Below are 25,908 nucleotides of genomic sequence, written 5' to 3' on the forward strand. Positions count from 1 at the left end.
GCTCCCCACTACTACTATGGCAACCAGGACTTTAATAGCGTCCTGGGTGCCATAGTAACACTGAACGCATTTGGAAGACGGTTCCGTCTTCAAATGCTTTCAGTACACTTGCGTTTTTCCGGATCCGGAGTGTAATTCCGGCAAGTGGAGTACACGCCGGATCCGGACAACGCAAGTGTGAAAGAGGCCTTATTTGCATACAGATTTAAAGTATTTTTTTCTCCGGAATGAAGCAGCGAATCGCCAAGTGAAAGGGTGAGCTAGGCCTAGAAGCCATTGGTTCCTGATGGTAGACATTTATGGTGGTCACTCAAAATGGAAGTTAAAGGGCTGTGTTATCATAACAGGCTCTTAAAGGAAAGTGGGTGTCACTGTCAGACAGTCCCTTCAAACAAGCTGGGAGCGCTGAACACCAAAATTCACTAAGGGAAACTGAAAGAAAAGAGGGAAAAGGTATGAAAAAGGAACTGCACACATAGCGGAGACTGTCAGCAATGAACCCACTTCATTGTGCCCTCCATTTGTATCAAGTGGTAAGTGTCATATCACAAAGTCTGCTACATTCTAGTATAACTAAAGGCCAAAGGAAATAATATAACAAATAAATGTATAAATCATCACTGCTGAGGCCAGTCATTGGCTACAGCCGCACACACACGACCCCATCCTCCGTACTCCGGGGACCCGAAGGCTGCTGAGCAGAGCCAGGGCACAGACCAGACTGCACCCAGCTCCCCCGATCCTGTGCTCCCAGTCTTTAACTTCCCAGATGCCGTGGTCACATTTGACCACAGCATCTGAGGGGTTAAATGTATGTGATCAATGTTATCGTTGATCGCATACATTAGTCCTGAATGCCTGCTGTTTAAAACAGGTTATGACGCCCACTCCCCTCACGAGTGGGTGCCATTTTCAAATGCCTGACTGTTGGCATAAATTTACATTGGTCGGTCAGGAAGGGGTTAAAGAGAAGCATTCCCCGACTGGAAGAAGAGTGGAGCAAAGTCCCACCGGAGCCGTGTGAGAGGCGAGTGATGTCCTGTGGCCGCGGATGTGCTGAAGTCCTTCAAAGCCGAGGGCCCGCGCACTTCCACTGATTGGGGACGGTGTAACCTGCAGACAATGTGGCAGAATCCGTCTCTGTGCTACAGTCACTGCTGTTCTCTCATTATCATCATCACGTTTTTTTGAAAAATAAAGGTTTTATGTTGATATACTTTGGTTATTTTGGAAAACACTGTTCTAATGGCATGGTGCCCCCCTTACAAAAAATCCTTCAAATGATGATCAATGTAGATTACGTTATTTCTGAAAAAAAGTGTTCATAAATTGTTCTCTAAATTTGATCGCCACTGTATATCCAGATTTGAATTCATATTAACGGGATTGTCTCGCTTCAGTAAATAGCACTTATTATGTAGAGAAAGTTCATACAAGGCCCTTCCTAATGGGAGCTGCTGCGCATGCGTGCCTATGTGTGCCCCCACAGTCCTGGCCACCAGAAAGGCCGGCACCTTTTCCTATAGTGTACGAGCACGACCACCGCTACTGAATTACAGGGTGGTCGTAACCCCTGGATATGAACAGTGTATAATGTGATGGAAAAATTAATCTAGCCAGCAAAGGAGGCAAAATGGAGAATCACATTAATATCTTTGGTTGGCAGCGGCGCTCTCACTTATCGGCAGCTTACATTAATTATTACCATCAGATATATTCTCCCAGATATATAGTTACATATAGATTTCATTAAATAAACTCCTAGGATAAAACATTACTAACAAACATTAATAATAGTGGACTGGGAATCCTTAAATATTGATAGTACTCAATTGTCCATGTCTGCACACCAAAAATATGTACAAAAAATAAATTAAAAAATTATGGAAAAAAAAAGAAGAAAAAACACACGATTGAGGCTGTTAAAAACATGATGATAATATTCACCATATGTTTTTTTGCAATAGAGATATAGTTACTACTACTGCAGCCTATGTGAGGGTGCTAACAATATTTCATCCCTCTTAAGCCTCATGTACACGTCCGTGGAACACGGACCGCGAGATACCGGCCTGGAGTCCTGCTGAGCGCACGGCGTCATTGGTTGCTATGACGCCGTGCGCCCGCTGCTGTACAGTAATCCACTCTTATTATCTATACGAGAGTATTACTGTGCAGCAGCAGGCGCACGGCGTTATAGCAACCAATGTCTGATAGGATCCAGCTCCCTTGACCCTTAGGTCACTAATGACGGACCCGTACACTGGAAGAGGACTCCTAAAGATAATGTAGGGACGTCAGCGGAGGCTGCAAACTTCTCTCTGGGCAGCATCACGAGACCACAGTGGCAATCAGCAGGCAACATGAACAGCATCAGAACAGCTCTTTAATGAGACAGAGAGGCAGTGCGGTATGGTATGCACCCTCATCGTATACGGAGGGGCCGTAATCCAGAATTTATAATTCCAGGTCACTATTCCGTGTTTGGATTTCTTCATTTGTCAGATGATTCCTATTTGGGTTTTATACAAGTCAAACAGAAGCGAGAAATCTGAATGCATCCTACCTGGCTCTAGACTGGGGAGAAAGAGGGAACACAGGTGAGCTGGAGCGGAAGACAGATGCATTTTCGGTTTTTAGCGGGCAACAATCCTCAGTCTCTGACAATGGGTGACGGTTGGGGGTGGATTCCTCCATCTTCTCCTCTTTGATATCCTGGACGATGTTATCTAAAAGAAACAACGTTGCAAAGATAAGTCCCCCATTACTCAATGTGAAATGCACCAACTTGTGCTTATACATAGAGAAAGTAGAGCTGCAGTATAAAGCAAGGAATAAAATAGCACCATGTGGATTTCAGGCCATGCAGCCGAGCTGGAGCCACTGATAGCAACGTGCCCTAATACAGCAGAACTAGAGCGCAGCCGACAACAAGGAAAAGAACGCGGGTAAAATTCTATCTATCCATCCATTTATCCACAGTGACTTCTATAGGACTTGTAGCCCATAACTGGATTCCTGCTTTATCACCTAGCCAGCAAGAAATAATGATTGGTCATTGATTTCCAGTTAGCAGAGTTAAAGGTCAGAGGTCTGCAGTAAGGTCTGGACCCCAGAAGGAATACGCTTCCACAAATCACTGCTGCGCCTATTAAATACATTTCCAAGAGGCTCTTTACGTCCTGATTGCAGCAGTTAATCTTCTGCACTAATTATGCTGCTGGAGACGTGACGTGCATAAAGAAGCTGAGAAGATAGAGACGCTGGCGGGTTCAGAACATATGTGAGGTACCTACACTGGCAAATACTTCAGTCCCCTACCAAGAAAGATGTTAAAAGAGGTTTTCTGGCAGTTAAATTCTGATGACCTATCATCCAGAGAGGACATCAATATCGGATCCTGCGTCCTGCCCGCTGCAGCCTCTTCATACTCTAAGCAGCACAGCACCGTCCATCATATAGTGGCTGCGCTTGGTATTGCAGCTCAGTGCCATTCACCTGATGAGGGTGGAGCTGCACAAAGACCATGTGAACAATGGACGGGACATCAGAGGAAGAGGCTGAGGCACTCGATCCCCCCCTGATCAGATATTGGTGACCTCTTCATCAATATTTAAGTCTCCCTTCATAGCTCACAATGAAGAGCGCTCAGTTTCCTGCCATGCCACTTCTAACTTGCATTTTCTGCAGAGAACAGTCCCAATTCTGTCTCGCATTTTGCAGAAATCATGGGCTACAGGCCATAGCTCTGGTAACTACACGTACAAGGTGATCTTGGCAGAAGTCGAAGGTGTGCAGCCACTACATATGGCTGGCCTCAGTATAGGTCGTCAGTATCTGATTGGCTGTTTGAAGAGGAGGCGGCGCTCGTTTGAGATTACACTGTGCGTCGTCTCACTTGCAACGGCGGCGCAGTGTAACCTTGAAGAGGAAGTAGCGCTCGCACGAGGCCAGAGGAAGCGCATACAAGCGCGAAACGGCTGTTGCCAATTTTTTTTTACATTTGCATTCTATGCTGTCTGTCCCAATGACCCAGCTTTTTATAATGGAAGAATAAAGAAAGTTTTTTACATCCGAAGGCGAGTTCCGCAATTTCCTTTTTCTTGTGCACTGGATTCTTGAAGTAGCGCTCGCACGAGTACCGCCTCTTTTTCAAACAGATGATAATGGGGGTCCCAGCTTATCCCGAGGATAGGTCATCAATATGCACTGTTTGCACAAGCCCTTTAAGGCTATGCACACCTTTAATTGTTTTTTGAAATTGTATTGAATATAAAAATAAATAAAAAAATCCAACTTTTATCACAAATGCTGATCAGTTTGGCTTCTGCAACTTGCATGCATTCCAATACAAAGCAAGCTACAGAAGGCCATTCTGTGTTAAACCCATCAGACTGGCTTTCCGACATCTCGTCTCCAGCCCTTCTTCTTCCCTGTTCTTATTGAGCTGATTAGAAGTCAGCAAATGATGGCTCAGGCAAGAAGACAAAGCACCAGAACAGTAACCTGCAGCTTGCGATTTACTGGAATATATGCAAGCTGCAGAAGTGAAATGAACAAACTTTTCAATAACAAGAAAATGTTTTCTTATGACATAATTGATGCAATGCAGTAAAATGCAAATAAATGTTTTCAAAGGTGTCCATGGCCTTGGACAATGAATGACTGCACACCATGCAGCAGCATGCATGTCACAGGCAGTACTGTGAAGAGGGCCTGCGCGCTCCCCTAAGTCTATATCAGACAGGAAGAAGTGGCATTCTGCTGAACCTGCACATACACAAGGGAATTTCTATAGCTAATGATAATCGCAAAAAGCTTAATTACTGAGCAAAGACACAAGCAGAAGCCTGAGCAGGGGAACCGATAAGGAGGAGGTTTTCTGAGAACGTTATATTTTGGCTTCTCTGCCCTTCGCAGTGATAATCCAGGAGGTCTGATAATGTGACATTACAGGAATTACATTGTATCATGAAGTGATCAATCCCTCTGTAAGTGGCATGGATGTGACTGCAAGAGGGGGCCACAGGGGATATTCCACGTGCGCCGCTGCTCCGCACTGTGAAACATTACTCTCCGTTTTTTGAAACCTCTGAATGAAGAGGCTGTATATTACAAGGCGTCGTCTTAAGCTGACCCACGGGGACGGACTTATCAGAGGCGCCTGGTAGATAGTGAATGAATCAATCATTTTGTGAGCAGCGCTGAATGCAGACAACGCAGGGCGCCGCGTGCCGTGACTAATCTATTATAGAGCCACTCAGCCACTAAGTCCTGAACCAGTGCTGGGATACGGTTCACCTTGAGGCACGTGATGTGTGAATGGCACCCAGAGCACCGTGCATCAAGTGAAAGCTGCCAGCAGGGACGGTACACGGGCATTAGCCTAAAGATAAAGCATTTCAACAAGGAGACATTCGCGCTGCTGCGAACCTCTGAAGCCAGTTCCAACGTGCCGAAATCCAGGGAGGCTAAACGACACACAATCAGAAAGCTCACAGCAGCACAGAGTACTTCAGGAAAGAAACGTGTGATCTTGTAGAGATCGGTGACCGATTCAAGGGACAGTGTCAGGAGAAAACGTAGAAGATCACAGCAGCACAGAGTATTTCAGTAGGCGGGGCTTGTGTGATCTGGTGGAGATCAGTGACGGATAAAAGCCTCATTCACACGTCTGCGTCTGTTCTTAAATCCCTGAATAGGAGGTCACCGATTTCTCCGTGAAGCTGGCTGTGAAGGATCCGTGTTGGGTCCATGTGTTATCCGTGTTTCACAGACACTGTGCAGCTGAAGAATAGTTTTCAAAGCATATTTTCCTAATGATCCGTAAAACGCGGATGACATCCGTGGTTTTCACTGACCCCATATGCTACAATGGGCATGATGGATCCATGAACACGGTCAAAATAGAGCAGGCATCCATGCTAAAATCACGGACCGTGGTAAAACACGGAAGTGTGAAAACACACATTAAAATGAAAGGGAACATGTGTTTTCCGTGGAACACTGATGTGTGAAGGAGCAAACGCAGAAGATCACAGCAGCACAGAGTATCTCAGCAGAACAGAATACCTGATCTTGTCGGGTACAGTGACCTGTCCTCTCAATTGAAGTAGAATGTTATATCGTCAGGAGATAAATGGAGACAAGTTAGGGGCTCACAAGCAGGTGGTGAGAAAAAGATTATCCTCCCAGCAGCACAGAGTATTTTGTGGAGCAAAGTCTGAAGATCTTGTGGGGGTGGGGGTAGTCACTCGAGCAGCAGTAAGTGACCAAAGGGCTGCCAGCGAGAGGGGTAACATCAATGAAGACAATGGTGTGGATACAGAAGAGTCCTACAGTTGAGGGAGCAGCGTCCTCCTGCAGCACAGAGTATTTCAGAATAAGGATCACTCAATTGGAAGGTTTAGAGCATTTCATTTGAATGCTTGCTCCTTATCAGAGAAGCCAGCAGCGTACAGGATACAGACGTCAGTGCCTGGCGCTCTACACACTACTACAGACTGAGGCGACATGGAGGACATAACCGGCCTCTCTCCAGATAATCAGCCTCCTCGTGGAATCACAGGCGCAGTCCGTGCCTCATGACCACGGGTCGAACATTGACTTATAGTATAGCTGCCTTACATCTGGTGGCATTAGAGGCGGGGCTTTTGAGCTCATTTGCATAACCTTATTCCCAGAATTCCAGAGGAGCGTGTATGGCCTATAAGTCTCCTCACGCCGACTTAGGCCTCTCTCCCCAAGGAGAGTACCCCCCAAATTAGGACCACTCATTCACCCTCGTTTCCTGACAGCCAGGGCCCATCGCGGTCAGTGGCTGTTCTACTGACACCCTCCTCTGCTAACCTCATTCACTACCAAGCCTCAATGAGCTCATGACTATACGAGAACTACACCAGCGGCTTACCGAACGCAGACATCTTCATACATAACAGATATATCATTTCGGACGGTCACCAGTCAGTGGTGCAGGAAGTCATTAGAAAAGCCATATAATTCTTAAAGGGGTATTCCAGTTTTTAATTTGGTATTTGCTTAAAAAATAGGAAATCTCATATACATGTATTTAAAATTCTGCATACATGCCTTTCTTATATCAGGGCGGTTGACACCTATATGCACTAGAATGGTATAGCCCATGTATCGGTCCTATGTAACGTATCCATGGCTTAACTGAAACGTGGCATCAGTCACTATCCACATGACATAATCCCTGACATTCAGTAAGCAATAGTGTTACATGACATACATGTGCTGGGTCAGCACACAGGACACTTCTGTGTGATAAGTACAGTCATGTGAAAAAATTAGGACACCCTTTGAAAGCATGTGGTTTTTTGTAACATTTTTAATAAATGGTTATTTCATCTCCGTTTCAACAATACAGAGAGATTAAAGTAATCCAACTAAACAAAGAAAACTGAAGAAAAGTCTTTTCAAGATCTTCTGTAAATGTCATTCTACAAAAATGCCTATTCTAACTGAGGAAAAAGATAGGACACCCTCACATGTATTCCCTCTTAAATTGGCTCAGATCTCACACAGGTATATCACACCAGGTGCACATAATTAGTAGATCGTTACTCTGCATGTTGAATGAGGCTTGCCCTATTTAAACCTCAGACATTTAGTTTGGTGTGCTCCTGACTGTTGAAGTGAGAGTGAGCACCATGGTGAGAGCAAAAGAGCTGTCAGAGGACTTCAGAAAAAAGATTGTAGCAGCCTATGAGTCTGGGAAGGGATTTAAAAAGATCTCAAAAGATTTTGAAATCAGCCATTCCACTGTCCGGAAGATAGTCTACAAGTGGAGGGCTTTCAAAACAACTGCCAACATGCCCAGGACTGGTCGCCCCAGCAAGTTCACCCCAAGAGCAGACCGCAAGATGCTAAAAGAGGTATCCAAAAACCCTAAAGTGTCATCTCGAGAACTACAGCAGGCTCTGGCTACTGTTGATGTAGAAGTACATGCCTCTACAATCAGAAAGAGACTGTACAAGTTTAACTTGCATGGGAGGTGTGCAAGGAGGAAACCTTTTCTTTCCAAGAGAAACATCGAGGCCAGACTGACATTTGCCAGCGATAAAGTTGACAAAGACCAGGACTTCTGGAATAATGTTCTTTGGACAGATGAGTCCAAAATTGAATTATTTGGACACAACAGCAGAGGACATGTTTGGCGTAAACCAAACACAGCATTCCAAGAAAAGAACCTCATACCAACTGTGAAGCATGGAGGTGGAAGTGTCATGGTTTGGGGCTGCTTTGCTGCAGCAGGACCTGGTCAGCTCACCATCATAGAATCCACGATGAATTCTACTGTGTATCAGAAGGTGCTTGAAGAACATGTGAGACCATCAGTTAGAAAATTAAAGCTGAAGCGGAACTGGACCATGCAACATGACAATGACCCAAAACATACTAGTAAATCAACCAAAGATTGGCTGAAAAAGAAGAAATGGAGAGTCCTGGAATGGCCAAGTCAAAGTCCAGATTTGAATCCCATTGAGATGCTGTGGGGTGACTTGAAAAGGGCTGTACGTGCAAGAAACCCCTCAAACATCTCACAGCTGAAAAAGTTCTGCTGGAACTCTCTGCCTGAGGAGGTGGTGATGGTGAGTACAATAAAGGAATTCAAGAGGGGCCTGGATGTATTTCTGGAGTGTAATAATATTACAGGCTATAGCTACTAGAGAGGGGTCGTTGATCCAGGGAGTTATTCTGATTGCCTGATTGGAGTCGGGAAGGAATTTTTTATTCCCCTAAAGTGAGGAAAATTGGCTTCTACCTCACAGGGTTTTTTTTGCCTTCCTCTGGATCAACTTGTAGGATGACAGGCCGAACTGGATGGACAAATGTCTTTTTTCGGCCTTATGTACTATGTTACTATGTTACTATTGAGGAGTGGGGTAAAATTTCCTCAGACCGATGTCGAAGACTGGTAGATGGCTACAAGAACCGTCTCACTGCAGTTATTTCAGCCAAAGGAGGTAACACTCGCTATTAGGGGCAAGGGTGTCCTATCTTTTTCCTCAGTTAGAATAGGCATTTTTGTAGAATGACATTTACAGAAGATCTTGAAAAGACTTTTCTTCAGTTTTCTTTGTTTAGTCGGATTACTTTAATCTCTCTGTATTGTTGAAACGGAGATGAAATAACCATTTATTAAAAATGTTACAAAAAACCACATGCTTTCAAAGGGTGTCCTAATTTTTTCACAAGACTGTAAGTAAGACTAGTGGTGGAATCATGATTTTTATTGTAGTTATTACAGTAACTACATCTCTGTGTGTATTCATATATAAGCTGCCTGTCTGTAGGTGATTTGGAAAATGGCTGCCTGTCTCTAGGTGATGTTGTCATGTTGTTAATAAAGTTTACTGTAAAAAAAACAAAAAAACAACACATACACAAATCTGCTTCTACATAGACACTGGCATGATGAGGTGCTGTATATGTTCTGCTCCTCAATGCTCTAATACCCAGGTCACATGACTTTAGGGAGGGGCTACTGTATGCATATGTATTAGAAAATTGCTCAATATCCAGTTTTCTACAGACGTCAATAAATGTAATCATTAAAACCAGAAAACCTCTTTAAGTCCTACGAATTCTAATATTAAATTCCGTTGTCAGACTGGCTGTCTGTGATAATTCTTGGGTGACAATTACGTTATTAAAGTGTCAGTTTTCACACTAGATGCGGAATTCCATTCATGATCTAGCAAGCTCAATGCACGGCTAAGAAAAAAATGACTGTTAAATGGTAGGAAAAAGGCAAACTAATGTTATAATTCTGTGTCCAAAAAAATCATGCAGCAGCATCATGAGGACCAGGGCAAACCTGTATACAGCTGTATAAGGTTCATATGGACATGAATAGGAGCTGCATACAGGTCGCCCTCTAGTGGTGGCAAGAGGAAGCCGATAATTTTACAAGTCTATGAGTGAATCCATGGGACAAAGACGCTAATCCTAGCAGCCGTATGCTGGTTAGTATAATAACTCTGGTAGGTGCAACGTTCTGGTACATTGGGTTATTATCCGCAGATCTCGGGCGCCGGCTTTGGCTGTTGCACTCAATTCCCACTCACTGTGACTGGGGTTAAATATGAGATTGGCTAAAACTGATTCTTGAATTCTCAACATTTCCTCGGCCGTCTGCGCCTCCGGCTGAGCATATATAGTTTATTTGTCGGGAATAAAGCAAAATAGTAAAGGTTACACACGGATTTCTGACACAGATCTCTAACGTTTAAAGAGAACGCGTCATCAGAAAATGATAAACATTTAAAAAAATAAAAATATTTTTCCCAAGTTGCAATCTATATTTAAAAATATATATATATAATACTGTAAACTTTCACAATTTTACTGTTCTGTACAGGTAACTTTTCAGTAGTTATTATCATTATGCTTGAGCGAATCGCGTTTCGGATCATTGCGCGAGACTTCAGTGAATTATTTCAGTTATCCCATCTGTTTATTTAAAAACATTTTAAAATAGGAATCGGGAGTGGCCTTTGGTACTAGCTGGTATCTCGGTACCAAAGCCGACTTCGGATTTCTCTAAAATGTTTTAAATACCCAGATAGGAATACCGAAGTCTCGCGTAACTTCGGCCAAGATGACGTTTGCCTACACGGAGCCCATACATTTTAATGCTGTACGGAAACAGCATTACCAGCGAATTGACTTCAGATCTATGATCCAAATTATCATCACAGGGAGGATTACAATGACAAGTAACATCTCTATATAGATAATACAGGATCCTCCATTCACAATAGGTGATATCACAGCTTATCAGCTCCTTCCTGACCTCTGCACAGCGCACAAAGCATGCCTAGAAAACTCTTCCATAGAAGTCAGTGGAGCCCGCCTTTCTCCATTGTGTGTATGGCTCATGTCGTCACAGCAAGTCTGGCCTAGTGGCCAGTGTGAAAATTGCAGGATTATGTACAATTTTTTAAATATAAATGGTGACATAGAAAAAAAAACACTAAGAGTCTAAAAAAAAAGTTTAACATAAAAACATGATTTAAATAATAAGTAATTTACTGACACAGTCCCTTTAAGTTTTAATTGAAAACGGTGAGCAAAAATAGGAATGTGGCGATCAGCAGCGCCTCTGTGTAACAGGTCCCAAGGAAATCCACTCAAGTCAGAGAAGTGAGCGGCACCATTTACATGCATCCCAGAACCGAACCCAAACTGAATGATCCATACTCTAACCCTGCGGCCCTCCAGCTATTGCAAAACTACAACTCCCAGCATGCCCAAACAACCTACAGCAGGGCATTGTGGGAGTTGTAGTTTTACAACAGCTGGAGGGCCGCAGGTTGAGCATCCCTGCCCTAACCAAATCCCTAGTGAACGGATAGGCGGCATTCTCAGTGATGTCACTGCTGATCACTAGTGAAAGCATAGGCGGCATTCTCAGTGATGTCACCGCTAATCTCTAGTGAATGGATAGGCCGCATTCTCAGTGATGTCACTGCTGATCACTAGTGAAAGCATAGGCGGCATTCTCAGTGATGTCACAGCTAATCTCTAGTGAATGGATAGGCTGCATTCTCAGTGATGTCACCGCTGATCTCTAGGGAATGGATAGGCTGCATTCTCAGTGATGTCACCGCTGATCACTAGTGAATGGATAGGCTGCATTCTCAGTGAAGTCACCGCTAATCTCTAGTGAATGGATAGGCCGCATTCTCAGTGATGTCACCGCTAATCTCTAGTGAATGGATAGGCCGCATTCTCAGTGATGTCACCGCTGATCACTAGTGAAAGCATAGGCTGCATTCTCAGTGATGTCACCGCTAATCTCTAGTGAATGGATAGGCCGCATTCTCAGTGATGTCACCGCTAATCTCTAGTGAATGGATAGGCCGCATTCTCAGTGATGTCACCGCTGATCACTAGTGAAAGCATAGGCGGCATTCTCAGTGATGTCACAGCTAATCTCTAGTGAATGGATAGGCTGCATTCTCAGTGATGTCACCGCTGATCTCTAGGGAATGGATAGGCTGCATTCTCAGTGATGTCACCGCTGATCACTAGTGAAAGCATAGGCTGCATTCTCAGTGATGTCACCGCTAATCTCTAGTGAATGGATAGGCCGCATTCTCAGTGATGTCACCGCTGATCTCTAGTGATGGATAGGCTGCATTCTCAGTGATGTCACCGCTGATCTCTAGGGAATGGATAGGCTGTATTCTCAGTGATGTCACCGCTGATCTCTAGGGAATGGATAGGCGGCATTCTCAGTGATGTCACCGCTGATCTCTAGTGATGGATAGGCGGCATTCTCAGTGATGTCACCGCTGATCTCTAGTGAATGGATAGGCTGCATTCTCAGTGATGTCACCGCTGATCTCTAGAGAATGGATAGGCTGCATTCTCAGTGATGTCACCGCTGATCTCTAGTGAATGGATAGGCTGCATTCTCAGTGATGTCACTGCTGATCTCTAGAGAATGGATAGGCTGCATTCTCAGTGATGTCACCGCTGATCTCTAGTGAATGGATAGGTGCATTCTCAGTGATGTCACCGCTGATCTCTAGAGAATGGATAGGCTGCATTCTCAGTGATGTCACCGCTGATCTCTAGTGATGGATAGGCGGCATTCTCAGTGATGTCACCGCTGATCTCTAGTGAATGGATAGGCTGCATTCTCAGTGATGTCACCGCTGATCTCTAGAGAATGGATAGGCTGCATTCTCAGTGATGTCACCGCTGATCTCTAGTGAATGGATAGGCTGCATTCTCAGTGATGTCACCGCTGATCTCTAGTGAATGGATAGGCTGCATTCTCAGTGATGTCACCGCTGATCTCTAGTGAATTGATAGGCTGCATTCTCAGTGATGTCACCGCTGATCTCTAGTGAATGGATAGGCTGCATTCTCAGTGATGTCACCGCTTTATACTGTATAGAATAATTACATTCTACTACTCGCACTTGGGTCTGGCCTTCTACATAATTCACAGACTTATATCTGGTGCACGGACATCTGCACGCGGCTGGGGCGCGCTGTGATCAGCTGCCACTGCCTTTCATGTAGCAGTGAGGAGGATGCGCCTACGTGACCAAGTGGAGGAATAATTCACCCGTTTATTTTCGCGTTCCTTGTTGATAGCAGATCAAAGCAACAAACAAAGGGAAGACAAATTATGGCGCAGTAATCCAGAGATCGCTATCTCCTCTGCCCCAGAATGACTTTCATGTGAGAGAGGAAGAAAACAAAAAATCAAAACAAGATGGAAATGCTCAGTGTTCAGGAGACGGGAGGAACAACAAACGCTCGGCGCGTGTGGTTTAGCCATGAAATGGAGTAAAGCAGCAATACTGAGCACCGCAGCCCCATCTAAGTGGTAGTCAGATCCCCACCAGTCTGATACTGATGACCTACCTTAACCTCTTAAGGACATAGGGCGTACAGGTACGCCCTTGTGCCCTGGTACTTAAGGACACAGGGCGTACATGTACGCCCTGTGTATTTTCGATCACTGCCGTGCGGCTGGCAGTGATCGGAACCCGGTGCCTGCTCAAATCATTGAGCAGGCACCTAGGCTAAATGCGCGGGGGGGTCCCGTGACCCCCCCATGTCGGCGATCGCGGCAAACCGCAGGTCAATTCAGACCTGCGGTTTGCTGCGATTTCTGCAGTTTCTGGTCCCCGCGGTACCTGACTGCGGGGATCAGAAACTTTTTTTGCCTAAAAAAAGTTTTATTCACCCCCCCCTGCACCCCCGAATGATTTTTATGGTGGCGGGAGGTGCAGGGGGAGGGTTGCGGGCGGTGTGGGAGGCGGGCGGTGCGGCAGGCGGGATCGCGATCCCCCGCCCGCCTCCCCTTGAAAATTCATTGGTGTTCAGTGGGTATACCAGGGTGCCAGCACATTGCTGGCACCCTGGTATAAATGGCTGACATCTGCGATGCGATGTCAGCCGTTTAACCCTTTCCATACAGCGGTCTGTACGGACCGCTGTATGGAAAAGGTTAACAGCGCAGGGAGCTCCCTCCCTCTCCCATCGGGGGGCTGCTGTGCCTTTGCAGCCCCCCGATGGAGAGAGCCCCCAGACAGCCCCCGAGAGATCCCCTCCTTACCCTTCCCCGTCTGCGAAGTTCTGAGCAGACGGGGAAGGTTCCCATGGCAACAGGACGCCTCTCAGGCGTCCTGCTGTCCATGGTGCTGAACAGATCTGTGCTGAAAGGCATAGATCTGTTCAGTGTAAGTAAAATACAGTCCAGTACAATATATATTGTTCTGTACTGTATTATACAGACATCAGATCCACTGGATCTTCAAGAAACAAGTGGGTCTGGGTAAAAAAAAAGTGAATAAAAGTGAAAAAAAAGTAAAAATCAAAAAACACATTTACGGTCATGTTACTTTACCCGAACGGTGAACACCATAAAAATAAAAAATAAAAAACTATGATGAAATTGAAATTTTGCCCACCTTACTTCCCAAAAAAGGTAATAAAAGTGATCAAAAAAGTCGCATGTACGCCAAAATTGTAACAATCAAACCGTCATCTCATCCCGCAAAAATCATACCCTACCCAAGATAATCGCCCAAAAACTGAAAAAACTATGGCTCTTAGACTATAGAGACACTAAAACATGATTTTTTTTGTTTCAAAAATGAAATCATTGTGTAAAACTTACATAAATAAAAAAAAAGTATACATATTAGGTATCGCCGCGTCCGTATCCCCCGGCTCTATAAAAATATCACATGATCTAACCCCTCAGATGACCACCGTAAAAAAAAAAAAATAAAAACGGTGTAAAGAAAGCCATTTTTTGTCATCTTACGTCACAAAAAGTGTAATAGCAAGCAATAAAAAAGTCATATGCACCCCAAAATAGATGCCAATCAAACCATCATCTCATCCCGCAAAAAATGAGACCCTACTTAAGATAATCGCCCAAAAACTGAAAAAACTATGGCTCTTAGACTATGGAGACACTAAAACATTTTTTGGGTTTTAAAAATGAAATCATTGTGTAAAACTTACATAAATAAAAAAAATTGTATACATATTAGGTATCGCCGCGTCCGTGACAACCTGCTCTATAAAATTACCACATGATCTAACCTGTCAGATGAATGTTGTAAATAACAAAAAAAAAAAAACGGTGCCAAAAAAGCGATTTCTTGTTATCTTGCCGCACAAAAAGTGTAATATAGAGCAACCAAAAATCATATGTACCCTAAACTAGTACCAACAATACTGCCACCCTATCCCGTAGTTTCTAAAATGGGGTCACTTTTTTGGAGTTTCTACTCTAGGGGTGCATCAGGGGGGCTTCAAATGGGACATGGTGTCAAAAAAAACAGTCCAGCAAAACCTGCCTTCCAAAAACCATATGGTGTTCCTTTCCTTCTGCGCCCTGCCGTGTGCCCGTACAGCAGTTTACAACCACATATGGGGTGTTTCTGTAAACTACAGAATAAGGGCCATAAATATTGAGTTTTGTTTGGCTGTTAACCCTTGCTTTGTAACTGGAAAAAAAATATTAAAATGGAAAATCTGCCAAAAAAGTGAAATTTTGAAATTGTATCTCTATTTTCCATTAAATCTTGTGCAACACCTAAAGGGTTAACAAAGTTTGTAAAATCAGTTTTGAATACCTTGAGGGGTGTAGTTTCTTAGATGGGGTCACTTTTATGGAGTTTATAATCTAGGGGTGCATCAGGGGGGCTTCAAATGGGACATGGTGCCAAAAAAACAGTCCAGCAAAATCAGCCCTCCAAAAACCAAACGGCGCACCTTTCACTCTACGCCCCGCTGTGTGGCCGTACAGTAGTTTACGGCCACATATGGGGTGTTTCTGTAAACAGCAGAGTCAGGGCAATAAAGATACAGTCTTGTTTGGCTGTTAACCCTTGCCTTGTTAGTGGAAAAAATGGGTTAAAATGGAAAATTAGGCAAAAAAATGAAATTCTCAAATTTCATCGCCATATGCCAATAACTCTTGTGCAACACCTAAAGGGTTAACGACGTATGTAAAATCAGTTTTGAATACCTTGAGGGGTGTAGTTTCTTAGATGGGGTCACTTTTAGGGAGTTTCTCCTCTAGGGGTGCATCAGGGGGCTTCAAATAGGACATGGTGTAAATAAACCAGTCCATAAAAATCAGCCTTCCAAAAACCATACGGCGCACCTTTCACTCTACGCCCCGCTGTGTGGCCGTACAGTAGTTTACGGCCACATATTGGGTGTTTCTGTAAACGGCAGAGTCAGGGCAATAAAGATACAGTCTTGTTTGGCTGTTAACCCTTGGTTTGTTAGTGGAAAAAATGGGTTAAAATGAAAAATTAGACAAAAAAATGAAATTCTCAAATTTCCTCCCCATTTGCCAATAACTCTTGTGCAACACCTAAAGGGTTAACAACGTATGCAAAATCAGTTTTGAATACCTTGAGGGGTGTAGTTTCTTAGATGGGGTCATTTTTGGGTGGTTTCTATAATGTAAGCCTCGCAAAGTGACTTCAGACCTGAACTGGTCCCTAAAAATTGAGTTTTTGTAAATTTCTGAAAAATTTCAAGATTTGCTTCTAAACTTCTAAGCCTTATAACATCCCCAAAAAATAAAATATCATTCCCGAAACAATTCAAACATGAAGTAGACATATGGGGAATGTAAAGTCATCACAATTTTTGGGGGTATTAATATGTATTACAGAAGTAGAGAAACTGAAACTTTGAAATTTGCAAATTTTTCCAAATTTTTGTTAAATTAGGTATTTTTTGGTGCAAAAAAAAATTATTTTTTTGACTCCATTTTACCAGTGTCATGAAGTACAATATGTGACGAAAAAACAATCTCAGAACGGCCTGGATAAGTCAAAGTGTTTTAAAGTTATCAGCACTTAAAGGGACTCTGGTCAGATTTTCAAAAAATGGCCTGGTCCTAAGGTGTAAAAAGGCTGTGTCCTTAAGGGGTTAAAGGAGCACTAACCTTTCAAACAACCTCTTCATAAAGGTCAGTTTAGGACTGTGAACAAGAACTAATCTGAAAATCACGTTGATTAAAAATGTTCATGTTATCCACCCTAAAAACACTTCTGAAGTCTCTGCCACTAGGAGTCTCACTTCCAGCAATTGTGCTGTTCGCTCATGGTTACTTGGCGAGTGCCATCCTTAGCAGCAAACACAGAAGAAAGTGCGTTTTTTTTTCTCTTTTCTTCACTGGCTGGCCCCTGAGCTCAGTGCAGAGGCCCCTTCCCCATCCAGGGCTCAGAGCCTGAACACTGCAGAATGCTCCCTCTACTGTGTATGACCGCCACATCTTCCCTCCAGTACATAGTAAGTGCATTTCTTACTCCAGTCGTAATAAAATTAATTTATGAAGTGCTTGTGAGCCTCTGCAGGAGTTGGTTCTAGCTTGTTTATATGGTTAGAGGTGCATCCGTCTCACGGACGTTAAAAATGGGTGCACTACTGCAAAAGGGCCTTTGAGGGGTTAAAATAATAAATTACTCATCTCATCCACTTACACACGCAGAGGCAGTCACTCCTGTCTTGATGCTGGAAGACCTACGCTCAAGTGTGAAGATGTCACCACGCTCTCCCAGCATGATCGCTGGAAGTGCATGGTGTCGTCACTGCGTTTGAGCACAAGTCCTTTGGCAGGTCCTTCTGCATCAAGAGAAAAGCGATTGCCCCTGCACGTGCAAACGGATAAAGTGAGTAAAAAAAAAATTCCGGCTTAAAAAAAAAAAAGAACATTATTAGGGTCCATTCACACGTCCGTATGTGTTTTGCGGATCTGCACATCGCCGGCACTCTCATAGAAAATGCCTTTTCTTGTCGGACAAGAATAGGACATGTTGTGGATCCGGAAGTGCAGATCCGGATAGCACATTCCGGCCCCATTGAAAATGAATGGGTCCGCACCTGTTCTGCAAAATTGCGGAACAGAAGCGGACCCATGGAGCCTTACAGCTGAGGACCACTATGGGGAACATTATTACTGCTGAGGACCACTATGGGGAACATTATTACTGCTGAGGACCACTATGGGGAACATTAATACTGATGGGGGCCACTATGGGGAACATTATTACTGCTGAAGACCACTATGGGGAACATTATTACTGCTGAAGACCACTATGGGGAACATTATTACTGCTGAGGAGCACTATAGGGGACCTTATTACTGCTGGGGACCACTATGGGGAACATTATTACTGCTGAAGACCACTATGGGGAACATTATTACTGCTGAAGACCACTATGGGGAACATTATTAATGCTGGGGACCACTATGGGGAACATTATTACTGCTGAGGACCACTATGGGGAACATTATTACTGCTGAGGACCACTATGGGGAACATTATTACTGCTGAGGACCACTACAGGGAACATTATTACTGCTGAAGACCACTATGGGGAATATTATTACTGCTGAGGACCACTATGGGGAACATTATTACTGCTGAGGACCACTATGGGGAACATTATTACTGCTGAGGACCACTATGGGGAACATTATTACTGCTGAGGACCACTATGGGGAACATTATTACTGCTGAGGACCACTATGGGGAACATTAATACTGATGGGGGCCACTATGGGGAACATTATTACTGCTGAAGACCACTATGGGGAACATTATTACTGCTGAAGACCACTATGGGGAACATTATTACTGCTGAGGAGCACTATAGGGGACCTTATTACTGCTGGGGACCACTATGGGGAACATTATTACTGCTGAAGACCACTATGGGGAACATTATTACTGCTGAAGACCACTATGGGGAACATTATTAATGCTGGGGACCACTATGGGGAACATTATTAATGCTGGGGGCCACTATGGGGAACATTATTACTGCTGAGGACCACTACAGGGAACATTATTACTGCTGAGGACCACTACGGGGAACATTATTACTGCTGAGGACCACTACGGGGAACATTATTACTGCTGAAGACCACTATGGGGAACATTATTAATGCTGAGGACCACTATGGGGAACATTATTACTGCTGAGGACCACTACGGGGAACATTATTACTGCTGAAGACCATTATGGGGAACATTATTAATGCTGGGGGCCACTATGTGGGACATTATTAATGCTAAAAGGCCACTATGGGGGACATTATGCATACCGCAGGGGATGGGATTTTATTAAAGAAAGCCAATGAAAATCATCCATTTCATCATAAACTGTCTCTTACTCACCACGTGTGCTGGGGACAGGACTCACTAGTGATGGAAACGGAAGTCTAGACCAGTATAGTACTGGCAGACTGCCTGTATTTGGACATCCCCCTAGGCTTTAGGAGAACTGCTGTATGCAGGGGCGACACACTGGGGGCAGCTAGAAGTCAATATAAGCAGACCCCAGCACTGGGGGAGGCTGGAATGGACCCACACACTATACCCAGCAAAAGCAGAAGTTAATTTGTGAGACGATCCAAAACTCAGCCACTGATTAAGGATGGGCCATCAATACTGTAATCCTGGACAATGCAATGTTTAGGACAAAACACAAGAGAGAAAATCCAGCTCATGTCACCACATCCACAATCGGCTCTGGCAGAATACAGGCTGCACACATTCTGCTGACAGATCTGCAGGCGGCACCAGGGATCGCTCATCACCTGCACCTGCCCTGCTTGATTAGTGGATTCCTATCATATGATGACAGAGTCTTTGCATTTTTGCGATTCCTGGTATTTCAGCATTTCGCTTGCCATGGGTTTTGCTGTAATTATATGGCCTGTCCATCAGAAACTATAGGTAAAGCATCAATCGCTGCAAAAAATTGGGTTTGGCTGCGCACGTGCAATGGGGCTGCAGAAAACGGTAAATGTTAATCAAATGCACTGAATTACTAAATGGTCATGGTATACTGGATGAAACATGACTATTAGGGCTCATCACTATGACTGCATGTATTCTGCGGTCCACAAAACAAGGATCCGCAAAAAATATATGTGAATTACGAATTTTGTCGAATGGAATGGCTGACCTCAATAGGACAGTCGTATCATTGTCCTTAATGCGAATAATAAGAGGACATGTTCTATTTTCTTGCAGAACAGACATACGGAAACGGAACGCACAGAGTCATTTCCATTGAAGCGAACGGTTCTGCATATGGGCCACAAGAAAGAAAGAAAACTATAACCTGCACTCCTCTGCTGGATCATCAGAACGTCTGGATTACTGGGGGTGAGATTACAAGGAAATAACTGAAGGAGTTAAAATACACGTATCTGCCTCCAGCAAATGAAGATGTAATGTGACGCTCAAAGCAAACCGTCCCTGGTGAATGCCCCCCGGTGGAACGCCTCCTTTGTACTGTCAGCCATGGTTAATAAGAGATAAGAGGAATATGGACGTCACAATTGCTGAATGAGGCATCGCTGTCACAATGAGAGCGTCGGGTTCTGCCGAGGATGGCGCCGCCATGCCATCAAACCCTCGTATAACTTTATAGGATAAAAATATAAAAAGTTTGTGCAAGACATTTTTTGTGATAAGAGAACAATGGTTTGCGTCGCTCTGAAATATAGGCTTTATAATCCGAGCGACGGACGCAGCGGGACGCTCCACTCAGTAACGTATAACCACATTTCTGGAAATAGAGATTTGCAGCAGGCGGCGACTTTTATGGCCACGCTGATATGTGAGGAGAATTTTTATGTCCGGCTCCGGCTGTGAAACTATTCTGCGTGAGCACAGGCACTATATAACCCTGGCCTATATATATTAGTGATAATCTATATCTATACACCGGCTGCCAAGAGTACTGGCAACTTAAAGGGGAACACACACAAAAAACGAGCTTAGGTCTTGTGAGTTTCTGCTAAGTTTAAGTGTACTGGACAAATACAGGGACAGGGGCGCCAGGGAGGCGGGATGTTATACAGGATGAGGGGTGGAGCTTGGTGAAAGGGAGTGGCTTATATTGGCTTCCAGTTAAAGAGAGAGACGTAGAGGAGGCTGCAGAAAGATGCCGCCTAGCCAGAGGTAGTACAGCATCAATGACGAAAAAGAAATTACAGTCCCAAAGGAAAACATCAATCAGGACAGTTTTCTTATATTATAAACCATGTGCAGGGAGGTCATTAAACGCCCATTCAGAACTGGATTTTCCGTTGTTTAGGAAACATGGCGGGAACCGATCCTGACGTATATGTTAAATAAAGGCTGTGATAGATGTCTAATAATGGCACCACCCGTGTCGATAAGAGCATCCATTTAATGGATGTGTCATAAAAAGATATGGGGAATACAATATCATCTTATGGACAGCGCCTTAAATGTCGTAAGGAGGCTTAAACCACCTGTTTTGCCCGAGTCCAGCTCCGGCAGTGAGAAAAGCAGCCAACTGGAGGGGGGAGGGCTGCTTTAGCTACTATCTCCTGAATGGTAGCAGCTAGAAACATGCATCTGGTCTTGTTTGAAAGCTGACATTCTGACAGGCTTTCATACAAGACCAAAATGACAGCTTAAGGCTACTTTCACACTGGCGTTTCAGGGTCCGCCTGTGAGATCCGTTTCAAGGCTCAGTTAAGCCCCAATGCATTCTGAATGGATGCGGATCCGTTCAGAATGCATCAGTTTGGCTCCGTTCCGCCTCCATTCTGCTCTGGAGGCGGACACCAAAACGCTGCTTGCAGCGTTTTGGTGTCCGCCTGGCGGTGTGGAGCCGAACGGATTACAATGGAAGTCAATGGGGATGGATCCGTTTACAATGACACAATATTGGTGCAATTGTAAACGGATCCGTCCCCCATTGACTTTCAATGTAAAGTCAGGAGTCCCTATTAATATACCATCGGATCGGAGTTTTCTCCAATCCGATGGTATATTTTAACTTGAAGTGTCCCCATCACCATGGGAACGCCTCCATGTTAGAATATACCATCGGATTTGAGTTAGATCGTGAAAACTCAGATCCGACAGTATATTCTAACACAGAGGCGTTCCCATAGTGATATGGACGCTTCAAGTTAGAATATACTAAGAACTGTGTACATGACTGCCCCCTGCTGCCTGGCAGCACCCGATCTCTTACAGGGGGCTGTGATCCGCACAATTAACCCCTCAGATGACCCCCCTCCCTCCCCAGTATTAAAAGCATTGGTGGCATTTATAGGTGCGGAAGTACCCTAAGTCACTGAAATCACTGTTAGGACTTGGTGTACGACGTTAGACAGAGATTACTTGGATCTCGACAGCCGAAGATGACTATATTTGGAAGATTTTTCTCCAACTGCGATCAAGGAGAAGATCTTTGCGAAGACTCGACGAGGAACCCAGACGACGAGGATCTTCAATTTCGGGGAACCCCGGCGAGGAAAAGACGCCCGGCGAAGACCTTCCCAGAAAAGCTCCGCTCAGCAAGGAGAAGATCTGCATGGCCCCGCCCCCAGTGGCAAAAGGGACACTTTGCAAAGCTTCTCCAGGGAGAGGAAGGCAAGAAGGGAGAAGCCATGGCTTCGACCTCCAACCCCTCCAAGACCACCAAGGACGCTGCAGAATAAACCAAGAAGCACCAAGCCACCAATCCTCCTGGACCTTCTGGTGCTGACCCCACCAATTCTGCCCAGCAGAAGGTAGGCGGAAAGCCCGGCCAGGCCGCTCCTTCCCTGGATGCAGCAGACCATCGCCCTGAAACTGAAAGAGGTGAATGGCAAGGTCCCAGATATGACCGAGGAGATCTTCTGCAAGAAGATGTTGGTGGACCAGGGGTTTTCAAAGCCGGAGACCCTCAGCGTTCAAGCATTCGTGACCGGAATCTTCTACGTGACCTTCGCGTCAATAAACATCTGTAGAAGATACTGAGAAACTGTGAAATCAGCGACACCGGATTCCCCATTTTCTCGCTTTGTTGGGAACTGCCCCATTCAGAGGGAGGAGAGAAGGCTCACGGTGTCTTTGAGGAACCCGCACCCCTTCCCCCGGCAAAGACATCACCACTTTCCTGAAGCGGTTCTGCACAGTGGTGAGGGAACCCACCCACATCCTAAACGGACTCTGCTTCTGGATCGGGAAGTGGTCAGTGATCGTCAAGTTAAACAAGGACTTGACCTCTGAAGATGGCCTCCAGCACCTGCCCCAGTACACCGCACAGGCATGGCCCCCTCTTGCCACTGTTTCTGGGCCATCACCAGGACAGTGTTTCGCTTTGTTTGGGGATCCAAAATGGACAGAGTGAAGCGAGCCATCATGTACAAAGCCCCGCAAGGGCGGGAAGGGCATTCCAGACCTGCCCACCTTACTGCAGATCGCCTTGGTTTGTGACAGTGTTCGCCGGACTCTGAGAACTGCAAACGGCTCTGCGGACAAGGCCATGCCTCGCTTCTTCCTCCTGCCCCTCTGGAGGGGTCTAGGCTGGGACAAGCAGGACAGCTCCAGTCCTTATAACTGGCACGCTCCCTGGTATCACGGAGATGTCGAGGGAACATCAACTGGGGGGCCTCAAGCATGACTTGTGGAAACCCAAGACGATCCACAAGCTAATCAGAGCAAAGGACTTGGTGGAGTCAATTCCAGGGCTCCCTGATGACACCGCAGAGACAGCATCGACTAATGTGTCTTTTGACAGGTTAACCAACCGGCACAAGGACTTGTCATGGATGGCCATCCAGGAAGGCTTACCCATCCGGTCATTCATGCACGCCCGCAACCTGTGCAAAACCGGGTACTGCCCCAGGTGCCTTTTCACACAGGAAACATCTTATCACCTGTTTTGGGAGTGCCCCTTTGCGCAGGGCCTGTTGGATGCCCTGGAACATGAACTCAGACTATGTGCCCAGGAACAGCCTCTCACCCGTCATCACTGTCTAAATGCTTTGTTGGAAGGTTTGTGTTCATTCGTGATTGAATCGGAATGCTAGTGTAGCATGCATTGTGATGTATAGTATAGGTTAGCCTGTGCTTTACATAACAATACCATGCTAGGAAAGACGATTGTAAGTATTTAAGTGCTGCCTCGTGGCCTGCGCTGCGTCGCAGTACTATGTATGTTTGACAATTTGATTGTAATAAAGGCACTTTCAATAAAAAAAACATGTCTCATGCCTTTTAGAAGGCCGAACATTGACTTATAGGATAGCTACCTTAAATCTGGTGGCAGTAGAGGCAGATTCTTTGCATACCCTCTTTCATTAAAAACATAGTAAATAGCTCAAGACGTATTCAAAGTTGTCTCTAGCACATACATGCCTTATAATGGCATCTGACACCCAAAGACAACCACTATAAGAAAATACAGCATGGTGCAAAATTATTATTTTTTTCTTCAACTGGACGCCACATGACTAAATAGCATAGTCCACTATGCTATTTTATGCCTTATTTTGGGATACACTCACATAAACCAGAAGGATGGAGGCCAGGACAACACTCTTGGCCTGTCTAACTACTGGACCCCTACAAACAGGCCCGTGGGGAGTGTTCCCGGAGTAAACATTAAAGGGGTTGTCTCACTTCAGCAAATCGTATTTATTGCGTAGAGAACGTTAATACAAGGCACTTACTAATGTACTGTGATTCTCCATATTGCCTCCTTTTCTGGCTTGATTAATTTTCCCATCACATGCTTTTTCCTATAGTGTGTAAGCATGACCACCACTGCTGGATTATAGGGTGGTCATAACTAGAGATGAGCAAATTTCAGGTTATGAAATTCGTTCACGCTTCGTTTACTGGTAAAAAGTAAATTGCGTTATGGAGTCCGTTACCACGGACCATAACGCAATTCTATGACGAAATGCATAACAGAATGCCTTTAGAGGCATTCCGTTATTCATTCCGTCATAATAGAAGTCTATGGGCTGCAAAATGGATCCGTCCCGTTTCCTTTATGCAGGAACTGTTTTGCAGCTCATAGACTTCTATTATAACGGAACGAATAACGGAATGTCTCTAAAGGCATTCCGTTATGCATTTTGTCATAGAATTGCGTTATGGTCCGTGGTAACGGAGCCATAACGCAATTTACCTTTTACCAGTAAACGAAGCGTGAACGAATTTCAAAATATGAAATTCGCTCATCTCTAGTCATAACCCCTGGATATGAGCCGTGTATAATGCAATGGCAAAATGAATCCAGCCAGCAAAGGAGGCAATTTGGAGAATCCCAATACATTAGTAAGTGCCTTGTATTAACTTTCTCTACATGATAAAGGCCAGTTGCTGAAGTGAGAGGACCCCTTTAAATGTAGACAAAAAAAAACTTACATGAAAGGGGCTAAGATCTAACAGCGATGGATACTGTACCCTCCGGTCTAAATTACACCCCAAAGAGCAAATTAAAAAGAAATTCACAACATTTTGAAACAAGCTTCTCCTGATACGATATAGAGGAGTCTGCAGAGTTGAGACCCCCCCCCCAGCCCCCACCTGTGTTGGGCTCCTCTTTCACCTCCAGTCCCTTAGAATTCTTCCATCGACCCTTCACCTGTTGTATGAGCTGCTGGAATTCATTCTTGTGCTTATTCCCTGTAAGAGACATAGAAGCATTTAAAACCCAAAAGAGGTTCAAAAATTTCAACAAAAAAAAAAAAGGATGGAATAAAAAAAACCTCTATGTATTTAATTAAAGTATTCACACCCTCTAAATGTAACATTGTTTAAAGAACGTACGAAATTTAGAATGAAGCAGAAAAAACAGAGATTTTCATATGAGATATCATGACCAAGTTCAGGGTTAGGCCTCTATACACTCTCGGCTTTATTTATCTATGCTAGATACAGCAAACTAGTATAGAAAACTATGAAATCATTGGAATTCCTCCATTCTTTACACTGCTGCCTTCACTCGGGGTCTGGGAAATGATATTATAAAGTGACTGGTTCTGTCAGGACTAAACAACTTTACTATGCAAAGGCTGAGACACTTAGCATGAGTAAACAT

General features: G+C 44.5%; 1 protein-coding gene across 1 annotated transcript in view; it reads right to left on the reverse strand.

Annotated features, from left to right (window-relative positions):
- RAD18 (RAD18 E3 ubiquitin protein ligase) overlaps nucleotides 1-25,908 on the reverse strand; it is a 303,633-nt gene that overhangs the window by 104,237 nt on the left and 173,488 nt on the right. The window contains exons 10-11 of the mRNA XM_040407201.1: nucleotides 25,395-25,493; nucleotides 2,567-2,729 (exon numbers count right to left, since the gene is read on the reverse strand). Of these exons, the coding sequence (XP_040263135.1) occupies nucleotides 2,567-2,729; nucleotides 25,395-25,493 (262 nt within the window). The remainder of the gene's footprint in view (nucleotides 1-2,566; nucleotides 2,730-25,394; nucleotides 25,494-25,908) is intronic.

Source organism: Bufo bufo, chromosome 9, assembly GCF_905171765.1.
Source record: "Bufo bufo chromosome 9, aBufBuf1.1, whole genome shotgun sequence".
Classification (NCBI taxonomy): Eukaryota; Metazoa; Chordata; class Amphibia; order Anura; family Bufonidae; genus Bufo; species Bufo bufo.